The sequence below is a fragment of the Elephantulus edwardii genome, unplaced genomic scaffold, assembly GCF_000299155.1.
Source record: "Elephantulus edwardii isolate Elephantulus edwardi_28Jun2011 unplaced genomic scaffold, EleEdw1.0 scaffold00008, whole genome shotgun sequence".
Taxonomy (NCBI): domain Eukaryota; kingdom Metazoa; phylum Chordata; class Mammalia; order Macroscelidea; family Macroscelididae; genus Elephantulus; species Elephantulus edwardii.
The window spans coordinates 8,920,612-8,935,599 of record NW_006399758.1 but is presented as its reverse complement, the minus strand read 5'-3'; the positions used below and the strand labels follow the sequence as shown (position 1 = coordinate 8,935,599).

Sequence of the window (14,988 nt, the reverse complement as noted above, 5' to 3'; positions counted from 1 at the left end):
GACTGCAGCATTGGGCTTGAGTGTATCAGAGATTGTGAGGTTGGCACAGGATAAGACAGGGTTCAGATCTAGGATTCCTATGAGCCATACTTGACTCAACTGCACCTAACAACAAAAGCAATTTAAAAAAATTTGTACTACTGACACACACACACACACACACACACACACACACACACACACACACACACACCATAGACACAGACTGACTCTTGAGTTTAGGAAATATGGTTACCTTAAATTTATGGAAAAGAGGAGCCAGGAAGCTCATAGCGTTTTCGTACTAGCTTGAATGTTTTGGGACAGATCTGGATCTTCATTTCTTCACTTGATCAATAAGAATTGCTGTTGAGTATTGTTGAGCTGGAACCAAATCCAACCCTTCTGGTGGGTTTTCAGATGCAGGTAATCAGGTAGGAGGAGACTAATCATGCCTTCAGAATTCTAGTTCAGCTTCTTACCACTAGACCACCAGAGTTCCCCTCAATAAAAATAGTGGACAGTATTCCTTGATGAATTGTTAGACTTTATAGAGAGAAGAGTATTTTAAAGAATGTCCTACAATGATAGTTCAGTATTACTCAGAGAGAAGAAAACATTTAAAAGTGAATGATTTTTTTCACCACCATTTAAAAATTGGATACATTTTACAGATTAAATAATTTTCATGTTTCAAAAATTTCTTACAAAGAACATTCAGTCTATAAACTTAGAATTATCTAAATGTCCCTTAAGCATCTATACATTAGCTTACACAATAGTTTCATTTAAGAAATTTAAAGGTCAGAATATTCTTTCCTAAATTGATGTGTGATATTGTAACTCTTTTTCCTTTAATTTTTAGAAAGTTGGAGATAAGCCATAAACTAACTCTGCCTCTTGAGATGGTATCACAACAGGCCCACTGCTGTGGGTTTGGTTCATAGGAAAATCATGGTTCGACTGACTTTGGATCTAATTGCTAAAAACAGCAATTTTAAGCTCAGGAAAGAAGAAACAACTTTACAGCGTCTGAAGAAAATAACTCATATAAATTTTTCAGATAAAAATATAGATGCAATTGTAAGAACTCTAAATTCATCTCCTACTTTTGTATTACTAACAATGTAAACTTTAGAAATTGGTGGTAAGGCACCCTACTAATTTTTTTAATTATACTTGTAACTAGTCTTCAACTGGTATATTTTGCATTTTATTTTCATTTTAATTTCCTATTTGTGATAAAAGTGATGTCCTTCCAGTCATTTTCCTAGGCATATATGCATACATTTTACAACAGTGCATCACAGTATGGTTTTTTCACAGTATGTTTTTACTTTATTATGGAATCAATAAAATATTACTAAAGAAATGAAATATTTAATGGTTTTATGATGTTCTCTTTTATAGTAGTGTAATAATTTGTTAATACATTATTCTTGGTTATTTAGATAAATTCCAGTTTTCAGTATTATAAACCAAGACAATTTATTTCCAATTCTACAGAAATACTTAAGCCTTGATTTGTAATGGGCGAGTAGTAATGTCTTAAATGCTGTAACTTCCAGAAAAATTAGCTTCTTCCAAGGAGAATAGTTTGATTGGGAGAACAGCTTTTTTATTTTTTTTGAGAACAGCTTTTAATAAATACATTTTTAAAAACATCATATTAGAACACTAAAGCCCAGAGCTACTTTTCTAATCATTGTATAGTTTTGTATTGACTGTGCTAATGACAAAGAAATGCTGTTCTTTGCTGAATTTTTTTTGAATGATCAAGTGAAAACTTTCTTAAATAGGAACTTTGATTTTCAGGAAAAATTAAATATTACTTGTTTTTGTTTTCCTTTTAGGAAGACCTCTCTCTTTGCAAAAATCTTAGTGTTTTATATTTATATGATAACCATATTAGTCAAATTGCTAACTTGAATTTTGCCACAAATTTGACTCATTTGTACCTACAAAACAATTGTATTTCATGTATAGAGAACCTCAGTTCATTAAAGAAACTGGAAAAATTGTAAGTGCTTTTCTTTTAAGTAATGTAAATGTCATCATTACAGTACTTATATTTTATACACACAGATATTTCCATTATGTTCATTAAATGCAAAATGTAAAATAAGTATGAAATATAAAGTCTTAATTCTCATATGAATTTAAAAAAATGGTCCTCAAGACCTTTTGAGTATTTGTGTGTGTGTGTGTGTGTGTGTGTGTGTGTTTTATACTATTGATACCAATACAAAAGAAATTCTTTCACACTTAATACTCAGCAATATGTTTTATTATGCCTGATAGTTTTAATGAGGGGAGCTGAGTTATCTGGAAGACTTGTTGCTATTGTCATGTCTCACTGAGTTAATTCCTACTAAAACCATCAACTGCCATTGGGTTAGTCCAAACCTGTATGACAGAGTAAAACTTCCCTATAGGGTTTCTGAGGCAGTAAAACTTTACAGAAGTAGACTGCCATATTATTCTCCTACCAAGCTGCAGGTGGATCCAAGCCACTCACCTTTTGCTTAACAATTGATTGCCTTAACTACCGCAATACCTGAGCTTTGTCTACTCCTACTCACAGAACGAAAACCACCATCTTCAATTAGATTCAGTTTCACGGTGGCCCTCAATTGGCTTTCCAAAGATGAAGATCTTTAAAGAAGGGGACTGCCTCATCTTTCCCACACAGAGCAGTCAGTTCATTTAAAGCCCTGAACTTGAGGCTAGAAGTCCAACATGTAATAAGCACTAGTACAATGCCACCACAGTTCCTTTTCCTCAGAACCACTATTGTTGACCAGGGCTCTTTATGGGTAACATTAAGAAGATCAGAAATCCCAGAATACTTAATGGTGTTCATGTGAAACCTACACTTTGAGAAACTGCTGTCCAAACAGAGCAAAGGAACACTGCATGGTTTAAAATCAGAAAGAGTGCGCACTTGTGTTATATTCTTTCACCATATCTCTTCAGTCTGAATGGTGAGTGAATCATTCAAAGGCCTGGACTATGCGAAGAAGAATATGGCAATCAGGGTTGGAGAAAGACTCATCAACAACTTGCCTTAAGCAGATCACATAATTTGCTTATTCAGAGTGAAGAGGACTTGAAACACTTGCTGGAGATCAAAGACTACAGCTTTCAATATGGACTGTATTTCAACATCAGTAAAACAAAAATCCTCACCACTTGACCAATAGGCAACACTGTCAAAGATAGAGAAAAGACTGAAGTTGTCAACGATTTCATCTTGCTGTGTCCACAATTAATGCCAATGGAAACAGCAGTCAAGAAATCCAAGGACAAGTTGCATTGATAAAATCTGTCAAGGACCTTTCCAAAATGCTAAACAACAAGGATGTTAGTTTAAAGACTAAAGTGTGTCTTATCCAAGCTTTTCGGTTACTTCCTATGAATCTGCAAGTTACACAATGAATAAGAATGGCAGAGGAAGAATAGATGCTTTTGAATTGTAGTGTTGGAGAAGAGTATTGAATATCCCACCCATTGCCAAAAGAACAAGTCTATCTTGGAGAGTTGCAGCCAGGGTACTCCTTTGAGGTAAGGATGATGAGATGGAACCTCGTCTAATATACTTTGTGCATATTTTCAGGAAGACCACTCTTTGGAAAAAGACATGATGCTGGGAAAGGTGGAGGTCCATAGAGAGGAATCAAGACTCTCAAAAAGATGGATTGGCATGGTAACTGTCATAGGGAGCTCGAATATGTCAGAGATGGTGAGGTTGGCATTGTCGTTAGATGCTAGTGAGTCAAATATGGCTAATAGCCACCCAATTAACAACAGATCTGAACTCTGTTCTACCCTCACACTTCCTAACACATTAGAGCCTAATGAAGCAGTCATCATGTCAATCCACCTGGTCAAGGATCTTCTTTTCCTTTGCCTATCTGCCACCTTTCTGACCCTCATATCTCTTTGGAAGGAATAGCTTCTCCTAGCAACATGCCCAAAGTATGTCAGGCGAAGCCTCATCCTTGACTTCAAAGAGCACTCTGGCTGCATCCTTTCCAAGACATACTTGTGTATTCTTTTGGAAGTCCATGGGATGTTCAGCAAGCAAAATATTGCTGAAGATCATTCAAAAAACAGCTAGAACAGTACATAGATAGGAAACATCCAGAAGTTCAAGCAGGATTTAGATGAGGCTGTGTCACCAAGGATATCATTGCTGATATGAGATGTATCCTGGCTGAAAGTAAAGACTACCAGAAGAATGTGTTTTTTTGCTTAATTGACTATGAAAAGGAATTTGACTGTGTTGATCTTAACAAGTTATGGCTAACACTGAGAAGAATGGGAATCCCAGAGCACTGATGGTGCTCATGGAAACCCTATACCTAGACCAGGAGGATGGCATAGGTAAGGGAAAAATTCAGATCTGCTGTTCATAGAGTTTTTAAGAGTTGCAGTTGATTACTTGACCCCTAACAACAACAACAATATCATCATATAGGCTTATCTGGTTAAAAAGTCCCATGGAACCTTGATGAGTCTGTCAGAAGATCAAGTCTCAAAAGGATAGGTCTACATGTATCAGGGAGCTCTGGTCAGTAAAAAAGGATGGATCCAATTTCTCTTATAATGGAAGAATTATCAGTGCTTCTTAATAAGTAGGTCAAAGGCCTTGGGAAGTGGAGATGAGAGTGAGAGTGAGGTGGGTAAAGCTAATGAGAAATTTGAATTACTGTATTTCAACCTTTACCTCCAATCCAGGTGACTCTTCGGTATCTTAACATTTGAGAATCACTGATGCAGAGTTTAATAAAGACCACTTTAATGCTCTAACCTTTTTGAAAAAAAAGTTAAAAATTTATTTCTTAGACTACATGAAGTATATGAATAAATGTATTGCCATTTAGAGAAATCTTTCGTGGATTAAATATAAACAGAATATTCTGCATGTGTCATTTTAGGGAACACTTTAATTACTATGTGTTTATCATCATGTTTATAGGTTGTGGTTTTTTTATGGGTTTTTTCCCTTCCTCCCCTCCCCCCCCAGATATCTGGGTGGCAACTACATTGCCGTCGTGGAAGGTTTAGATGGATTAGAAGAACTGAGAGAGCTTCACGTTGAAAGTCAGAGGCTCCCCCTAGGAGAAAAACTTCTATTTGATCCACGAACTCTTCATTCTCTGAGAGTAAGGACCATTTACATATTTTGACAAGGGATGTAGTGATTAACCACGTCAGTAAGGAGGTGTACTACTAACCGAAATGAGGCATGTGTCTGGCAGTTTTAATTCACCAGTGGCTCCATGACAGAAATGTGGACAGTCTCCTCCCATGTGGTTCACAGTTGCACAAAACCCACTAGAGTGTCAGCTATGAGTCAGTACTGACCTTGTGGCAATGAAATTTTTTTTTTAGTTGTGTCCTTTCTTTGGCAATGAGATATTTGAGATCATGGTTAATATGCTGCTTTGCTTCATGGGTCTGGAAGCCCGTCATGTGGTCACATGTGAGTCTTTTGGTCCTGTTGCTGCTCTCAGCTGCTGCTTTGAGGCATATTGCACCATCTCTGATGTATGGCTTTATGTGTCTCAGTGAAGGGACCCCAGATGCAAAGGAAACATTCCGCTCCTAGCTCTTCTTCTTTGGTAATAGTGACGTCCCCTCCTTGTTGTGGGATTGGTTTTTCCTATAAGCCTAGGAGGATGGTGAAAATGACCAATCCCCTTGTTGTTGCTAGGTGCTGTTGACTATGACCCATAGCAACTCTATAAACGACAGATCTGAATCTTGCCCTACCTATACTGTGCCACCCTCAACCATTTCTGACATGTTTGAGCCCACTGTTAAAATCATTGTGCCCATTCTTGTTGCTCCATACTTTGGGCACATGGCCAGGAGAGACCAATCCATGGAGAAGTACATCATGCTCAGAAGGGTGAAGGGACAGCGCAGGAGAGGAAGACCCCAGATAAAATGGATTGATACAGTGACTAGGGCAATGGGGGTTGGTGTGTCGGAATTAGGGAGACTGGCTCAGGACAAGAAAGGGTTCAGAGCTGCTCTACATAGGGTCACAGGTGACTTGATGGCATGTAACAACAATGAACAACATATTGGTTGTTTTTTATTTAAGCCTCTTGTTTAGAGTCAACAAGAACTCATGGAGGGACTTTGTATTTAAAAGTTGGTTGTTACTATATTTTGGAGGAACATTCTTCTAAGCGGTACAGCACTCTTTTGTCAATTTACTGAGGTAATTGGGGGTTGCTGAGATGCTTGTACCTTGTGCCATTAGGGTGTCAAATGCTATAAAGGTTACCCATGGTGGACAGTGATTGATGGATCTCCCAGTTTAAGAAAAGTTTAGAAGCAGGAGTGGCATCCACTTTCTAAACAACATGCCTCTGTAAACTCTATGAACTTGGAGAAATGATGATAGTTATAGAAAGGCTTCAAGTCTTTAAATTGTGTTTAAATCGTCGGTAATCATCAACAACATTGGTCCAGTGGTGAGAATTTTTGTTAGGGTTCCATATGCTTATTTGCATGCTCTAACCATCACAGGGCTTCTATGCCATTCAGTTGTATTATGAGTAATGATAATCAGAATGATAATCTCCTTGGTGAACAACAAGCACATTATTTGCATAACCCCACCCAATAATTCTGTCCAAGTTAAAAACCAAGGCTTAAAGAAAGGCTGGCTCCAATTTTGGACAGTAGACATAAATGTTCTCAGTAGTTACAAGGAGTTAAAGGGCTCAGATGCTAACCAAAATATTGGAGGTTAAACTTTCGCCAGATGCACTGTGGAATGAAGTCCTGGTGATCTATTTCCAAAACCCTGGGCTTTGAAAACCTCATAGTGTCATAACCACTGTCATAAAACTCTACTCTGACACGCATGGGGTCATTAAGTCAGAACTTACCAAAAGATTTTTGTTTTTAAGATATAAATGTGACAGGGTAATTATTTTCACAGACTTCATTAGTGTTATTTTAGAAGGAATAGAAATAAAGGAAAGTGAAAGATTTTTAAACTGAGCTATAAAAACGGAGGTGTTGTCTTTTCAATCAGGAAAGAAAAAAACTAGTTTCCATTCTTTCCTCTCTGTCCTTTCCATAAAATCAACTATCACCGATTTCAGCACATCCTCAATGGATCCAATTAGAATGACCCAACTGTGAGTGAAGATGGCTAGTTTTATTATAAAATACCACTGAACACCATTTTGCTGGCCTTGTTTTTGCATATATTCACCAGAATATCAAATCCTTAGTATAAGGCATAATTTCTTTCAGTTGTGTTTCAAATTTTAACATGTATTGGGAAGCATCTTCTCTAAAGATTGGCTGTGGGCAGAAACTCTTTTGTAGAAGCTCCAAGGCCCAGATTTTATTATGGTCACTGTATTTACACTATGTTCTCATTAACACCTAACATCAAAATTCTACTTGCTGACTAGTGCATTATTTTACGTGGCTTATGAATATGAATATATATATATTTATATCTTATATATATAAAATAAAGAGAAAATTATATTTAGAAGTAGAGATGAATAAAAAAAACATGACTAGTCTTTAATTCTTTTCCTTTAAATTTTTAAAACTAATTTTAATGAAAGTTTACAAAGACTTAGGGTTTCCAGTCATTCATTGTTGCACTTTTCTCCCTACCCACACCTCCCCGCACTTCACTCTTCTCCTTAAAAAGAAAGAAAAACTCTTTCATTTTTATACAGTCCCTCCCCACCAAGTCCACTCCACTATGTATCCTTCACCCTGCACTTCTGTAATGACAAGAATACCCATTCATGTATCCTTTTTAAACAATTCTCTCCCTCATCTGTTTTAATGCAATATACATCATTCCTCCCCTCCTTTTCTGTCTTCCCTCAACCCTGATGTCAGTCCTGTTTTACAACAGTGGTCCTATGCAATATCTGTCCTTTTGTGACTGAGATATTTCCCTCAGCATAATGTCCTCCAGGGTCACCCATTTTGGATAATACTGCATGAGTTCATTGTTTTTCAATGCAGTGCAGTATTCCACTGTGTGAATATACCCCCAGAGCTTCTCTAGCCATTCGTTTGTTGATGGGCACTTGAGGTGTTTCCAGCTCTTTGCTATTGCAAACAAAGCAGCAATAAACATGTGTGTGCAGGTATCTGCTTGGGTGGCAGTATGGGTTTTTTTAGGGTAAATTCCCAGTAGTGGAATTGCTGGGTCAAATGGTATCTCTATTTGCAACTTTTTGAGAAAGCGCCGTACAGCCTTCCATAGTGGTTGCACCATTTTACACTCCAACCAACAGTGAATAAGGGTTCTGGTTACTCCACAACCTCGCCAGCATGTGTTGTTTGCTGTTCTGTTAAATTTCGGTATTCTGACTGGGGTGAGATGATATCTCATAGTTGTTTTGATTTGCATCTCTCTTAGAGCTTGGGATTTTGAACATTTCTTCATGTGTTTGTTTGCCATCTGAATGCCTTCTTTAGTGAAGTGTCTGTTCATACCCTGTGCCCATTTTTAAATTGGGTTATTTACCTTTATCTTGTGGTGGTGCTGAAGTATTTTATAAATTCTAGATATAAGTCCCTTGTCTGACATGTCATTACCAAATATTTTTCCCCCAATCTGTGGCCTCCCTTTGTATCCTGTTGGAGAAGTTTTTGAATGTGCATAGAGATTTGATTCTTAGAAGGTCCCATTCATCTATTTTATCCTCTACTGGTTATAGAGAGTCTTTAATTCTTGGTCATAGCTCCTATTTAGAACACCAAAGACAAAACCTGTTTTTCCCCATGTAAGTACAAATCTTAATTTGCACAAAATGGTCATTTGCCTAAACTGAAATAAGCATTTTAAAAATATATTATCTTTTGTTTACTTTATTGGAGCATCTTTTCCCAGTTTTTGTTTCTTGCTTTTAGCTTTTTTAAAATTTCTCATATTTTACGATAATAAAGTAGAATTTATAGAGAAACTACAGGCAAATATAGTAAATAATATTTCAATACTTCTGTTTCTGTGTTTCTAGAAGTTCTGCCTGAAAAAACAATATGATATAGAAACAAAATTTCCATGGCTTTTCATTTCTCTCTATAAAGAGGGGAGAAAACAGCCAAAAAGTTGATTAATCTTTAACTTGTCAAGAAAGAATACTGCATTGAAACATATGAGGGAGAGAACTTTTTAAAAGGGATACAAGATTAGGTATTATTGTCATGACAGGAGTCCAGAACGAAGGCTGCGTAGTGGACTTGGAGGGAGGGATTGTATAATAATGAAAGAATTTTTCTTTTACTTTTCAAAGAGAAGAGCGAACTGGGGAGGGGGAGGTTGGGCAGGGAGAAGAGTGCAACAATGAATGAACAGAAATTAAGAAAATAAGTTAAAAAAAAGAAAAGAAAAGAAAGCATCATAAATGTCTGGTTCCTACATATGATGCTGCCAGAGTATAAATCAACTTGACTGGAAAGGGTTTTAATTTTTGTTATATGGTAATTTGTTTTTTTCCCCTACAGAAATCCCTCTGTGTGCTGAATATCAGCAATAATAATATTGATTACATAAAAGACTTAGAAATACTGGAGAATCTTCATCATCTCATAGCAGTTGACAATCAACTTCAGCAGGTGAAGGTACTGCATGTAAAGAAAGGTTAATTTTAAAGTATTTACATAAAATTTTAATGGACATATGTTTGGAATTACCTTCAAAACAATTCTGGTTTTGTTCCATGGCTAGTATGACACTATACTTCTTAATATGTTTACTTGCATCATTTCTGCCTTCTTATCTGGCTTTCTCTTCTATCCCTCAATGCCTCAATCACTCCTCAATTTTAGAAAAGTTCTTCTGAAAGGAAATACATGCATTCTCCCTCCCCTTATTATTTTTTCATCAGACATTTTATCTCAAGACTAGATTTCTTGCCCCTTAACTCAGAACTCCCAGTGACTGAGTTTCTAATAACTGTAACCAGCACTGAGTTAACTTTCTTCTGGCTGCTACTATTTTAGGTAATACCCTGGATCTCAAACTTACCCTAATTTGCACTACCTATTATTCTCATGTTATCTCATATAATGTCATAATCATTCAATTATTTATGCATTGAAATATGAATTGTCTGTCTACATATCTGCCAGGCTACTACTATGTAGGGTAGAACAGGAGGGAAAGTCGTGGGCCTCAAGGAACTCACCAAACCCATTTTGCCACTGAGTCATTTCCCACTGAAGGTAACTCTCCATCAGGTTTCCCAGGCTGTAAATATTAACAGGAGGAAAACAGTCTCATCTTTCAGCCAAGTTGTGGCTGAAGGGTTCAAACCTCAAACCTTTCAATCAGCAGACCAGCATGCATTTGACCTACTAAACCACCAGGCCTCCTTCAAGAACCTGCTGCACTCCTCAAGAACTGAGACTAGCAATGTGCTTCTGTTTTCCTAAGTGTGGTGGTAGCTGTAACTCGGCTGGGGTAAGGAGGGCTTCCTGGACACAGTTACCTGTGAGCTGAACCATAGCAGTGGCCATGAACTTGCAGTTTCTGGTTTAACAATAGGGTAGATTGTGGAACAATTTCTTCAGTGAGGAGCAGAGGATAAAGAATGGGCTCCTTTCACTAATGGAGCAAAGCTCTTATCTGCAAAACTATTTTCAGACAACTTTCTATACATCTTGAAAAAATGTTACCCTTCATCTTCAATCAAAAGCCAGGCCTAATGTGTAGTTTATCTTATAATTGCTATAAGCAATACGTGAATAAAATATTGAACTGAATTTAATAATACAAATATGAATATATTCTAGTAAAAATGAATTCCTCAGAATATCTACTAGTCATCATGTAAATGAAATTTGAAACCAAAATGTAATACCATTGTTGTTCTTCTTGTTACCTGTCATTGAGTTGCTTGCGACTCATAGTGACCCTCTATGTACAAGAGCTCTGAAACCTGCTCCATCCTGTGCCAACTTTACTATCTCCCACACACCCTTATTACCCCAGTTACTGAATCAATCCATCTCATCGAGGATCTTCCTCACTTTCTCTGTCCCTACACACTTCCAAGCACGATGTCCCTCTCCAAGGTTTGTCTCCCCTTACAACATGCTCAAAGTATGTCAGAATAAGTCTCAGAAGCCTTGCCTCCAAGGAGCAGCCTGGCTTCACCCTCTCCAGAACAGCACTCCATGGTATATTCAACACTCTTCTCCAGCACCACAGCTCAAAGGCATCAATTCTCTATTATCCCTAGTCATTGTCCAGTTCTCTGATGCATTGCAAGCAATTGCGAAGACTATGGCCTGGATGAGGTGCACGTGTCTCCAGACTGGTGTTGTTGCTATTCAGTACTCTGGAGAGGTCCCTGACAGGTGACTTTCCCAATGCAATTTGTCTCTTGATTTCCTGGCTGCTTGTACCAAGAGTGGTGATGGTTGAGCCAAGCAAACAAAAGCTATTAACAATCTCAACCTCTTCATCATCTATCATAATGCTCCCAATTGCACCAGTGGTGAGAATCTTTGTTTTCTTGATGTTGAGCTTCAATCCATATTTAAGGCTATAGTCCTTGACCTTCTGCATCAAGCGCTTCAGGTCCTCCTCAGTTTCAGCAAGCAAGGTTGTGTCATCTGCATGATGCAGGTTGTTAATGAGTCTTCCTCCAATCCTGATGCCCCATTCCTCCTCATACAGCCCAGCATCCTGGATGATCTGTTCTTGTATATAGATTGAAAAGGTTTGGAGATAGGATACATCCTTGGCATACACCCTTCCCAATTTTGAACCATGCAGTGTCTCCTTGCTCTCTTCTGATGGATGTTTCAAAATTGAAGGATAGTTTTCCAGATTGAAATGGGCTCCCAGTTGCCCAGGACAGTAGTTGAAAAATGATGACCACCAAAGTCCATCCTTAAAAATTTTAGAACATTACATATAAAAAGAATACACGAAGGACTCTTACAGACAAAACAAATTTACTGCCATTGAGTCAGAACAGATCATAACTGGCCCTCAAGTGAGTTTTCAGAGGCTGTAAATCACACAAAAGACTGCTTATCCTTCTTCCTCACAGCAGCTGGTGAATTCAAACAGCTTGTCTTTGGGTTGGTAATACAACTCAATAACCATTGTTGTTATATAACATCAAGTCAGGACCAACTCACAGCTGAACCTCCAGTAGTTTTTTAGAGGCTATAAATCACACTGGAGAAGATTGCTCATTTTTCTCTCTCAGAACAGCTTGTGTATTTGAACCACCAGGTTTTGGGCTGACAGAACAATTCCTTACCCATTAGGCAACCAGAGCTCCCTAACCACTAGGCAACTGAAAAGACAAAGAATCAGGCACAAGTCAAGACGTAACCAGAGTTTATCAGATCCTTCTATCTATAATATAATAAAATAATGCATCTAAAATTTTATGGGAAAATAATTTTCAATCTAGAATTATGGGATCAATTTTAAAAAAAAATTTTATTTTATACTAGCGGAAACTATAGAACACTATCATTGATTTCACACGCAAGCAAGATTCTACTGAAGATTATCCAAAAACGACTGGATTGGCATAACAGCAGAGAACTGCCAGAAGTCCAGGCTAGGTTTAAAAGGGGTCGTGGTACTAGGGATATTGTAGCTAATGTTAGATGGATCTTAGCTGAAAGCAGGGAGGACCAGAGGAATGTCTATCTGTGTTTCATGGACTATGCAAAGGCATTTGATTGTGTGGATCATAACAAATTGTGGCTGACCCTGAGAAGAATGGGAATCCCAAAACACTTGATTGTGCTAATGAGAAACCTATACTTGGACCAAAAGGCAGTCATCAGAACAGAGCAAGGAAACACTGCATGGTTAAAAATTGGAAAGGGCATACGCCAGAGATGCATCCTATCTCCATACCTTTTCAATCTATATGCAGAACAGATTATCCAGGAGGCTGGGCTCTATGAGGAGAAATGTGGTATCAGGATTGGTGGAAGATATAGCAACAATCTGCATTATGCTGAAACTTGCTGAAACTGAGGAGGACCTGAAGCGCTTGCTGCAGAGGGTCAAGGACTGCAGCCTTCAATATGGATTGAGCCTCAATGTCAAGAAGACAAAGATTCTCACCACTGGACGAATTGGCAGCATTAGGATGGATGGTAAAGAGATTGAGATTTTTCACAGCTTTAGTTTGCTTGGCTCCACAGTCAACACTCTTGGCACCAGCAGCGAGGAAATTAAAAGACATATTGTGATAGGAAAGTCTGCTGTTAGAGACCTTTTCAAAGTTCTGAAGAGCAATGGTGTCTCTCTGGAGACTAAGGTGCATCTGAGACAGGCCATGGTCTTTGAAATCACTTGTTATGCATCAGAGAGTTAGACAATGACTAGGGAAGATAGAAGAGGAATTGATGGCTTTGGGCTCTGGTGCTGAAGAAGAGTATTGAGGGTACCATGGACTGCTAATAAAACAAACAGATTCATCCTGGAGAGGGTTAGACCAGGCTGCTCTTTGGAGGCAATGATTCTGAGGCTTTGTCTGACATACTTTAGACATGTTGTAAGGAGGGACTGGTGCTTGGAGAGGGACATCATGCTTGGGAGGGTGGAGGGACAGCGCAGGAGAGGAAGGCCCTCTATGAGGTGGATTGATTCAGTGACTGGGGTAATTGGGATGGGTGTATGGGAGACAGTGCGATTGGCACAGGATAGAGCAGAGTTTAGGGCTGTTGTACAAAGGGTCATTATGAGTCGCAAGGGACTCCAGGGCACATAACAACAACAGTTTACTTAAGAAGTTTATATACATTGTTTTACACACCAGATATTTCCCCTTTCCTTTACCCACCCCTAGCTCCACCCATCAAATTGTGTAACCCTATGATTACGCACTCTCCTCCCCACCCATCCTCACCCCTCTGCTCCCCTCCCTACCTTGGATCCTCACATATGTTCTACAATAATGGTCTTATACAGTATTAGTCCTTATGGGACTGAATTAGTTCATGTAATATAATGCTCTCCAGTCTCTCTCAAGTTAGGTAATAATTTACAAAATCATTGATTCTGTATGCTGCATAGTATTCCATTGTGTGAACGTACCATAATTTCTCAATCCATTCCATTGTGATTAGACATTTGAGCTGTTTCTATGTTCTTGCGATGGTGAATAACGCTGCTATGAACATTGGTGTACAAGCCTCCATTTGTGCCTCAGTTCTCATTTTCTTGGTATATTCCAAGTACTGGAATAGCTGGGTCATATGGAATTTCTGTGTTCAGCTCTTTGAGGAAACATCAAACTGCCTTCCAGAGTGGTTGTACCATTTTCCAATCTCACCAACAATATATATGAGTTCTCATCTCACCACATCCTCTCCAACATTTATTACTTGCTGCCCTGTTAAACTTTGCCACTGCTCTACTGGGCTAAGATGATATCTCATTGTGATTTTGATCAATTTTTCAATTATGAGCCTTTTAAAATATGCTAGTTCTAAAAAAATTTTACATCATCCATGTCCTGTCTCAGGAAGCTTTTGGCAAATAAACTCCATCCAAACAGGAGAGTAAAGGGAAGACAAGGGATCTAGGAAGTGAGAAAAGGCAAAGGTAATTCCCAGAATGAATATGAAGGGAGATTTTAGGACAAACTCTACAATCTGTCCAGATTATAGGATGCTAACTTGGTGATATTATTGTTCATTACTATCAAGTAAGTATATAGAAAACCAAGCAATAATAATCAAATTATGTTTAGTTGTTGTTTCAATAAGAAATAATGGCTACACTATCTGGATTAGCTGTGAATACTATTTAAGTAATTGGTTCTGCTCTGTCACATGGAGTCACTGTAGATCAAAATGGACTCATCATTTCCTACCAACAACAGCAATCTTTATAATGTTATTGCTGTTATATGTCATCGAGTCATCTGCAACTCATAGTGACCCTATATTCAACAACCCTAAACACGGCTCTATCCTGTGCCAATCTCACTGTCTCCAACACAGCTATCCCCA

The 14,988-nt window shown here is 38.1% G+C and overlaps 1 protein-coding gene across 1 annotated transcript in view; it reads left to right on the top strand.

Moving 5' to 3' along the window:
- The first annotated feature begins 933 nt into the window (after window positions 1-933).
- The window catches only part of PPP1R42 (protein phosphatase 1, regulatory subunit 42), a 35,336-nt gene continuing 21,281 nt past the window's right edge, over window positions 934-14,988 (top strand). Inside the window, exons 1-4 of the mRNA XM_006880531.1 lie at window positions 934-1,062; window positions 1,833-1,999; window positions 5,009-5,147; window positions 9,493-9,609. Of these exons, the coding sequence (XP_006880593.1) occupies window positions 934-1,062; window positions 1,833-1,999; window positions 5,009-5,147; window positions 9,493-9,609 (552 nt within the window). The remainder of the gene's footprint in view (window positions 1,063-1,832; window positions 2,000-5,008; window positions 5,148-9,492; window positions 9,610-14,988) is intronic.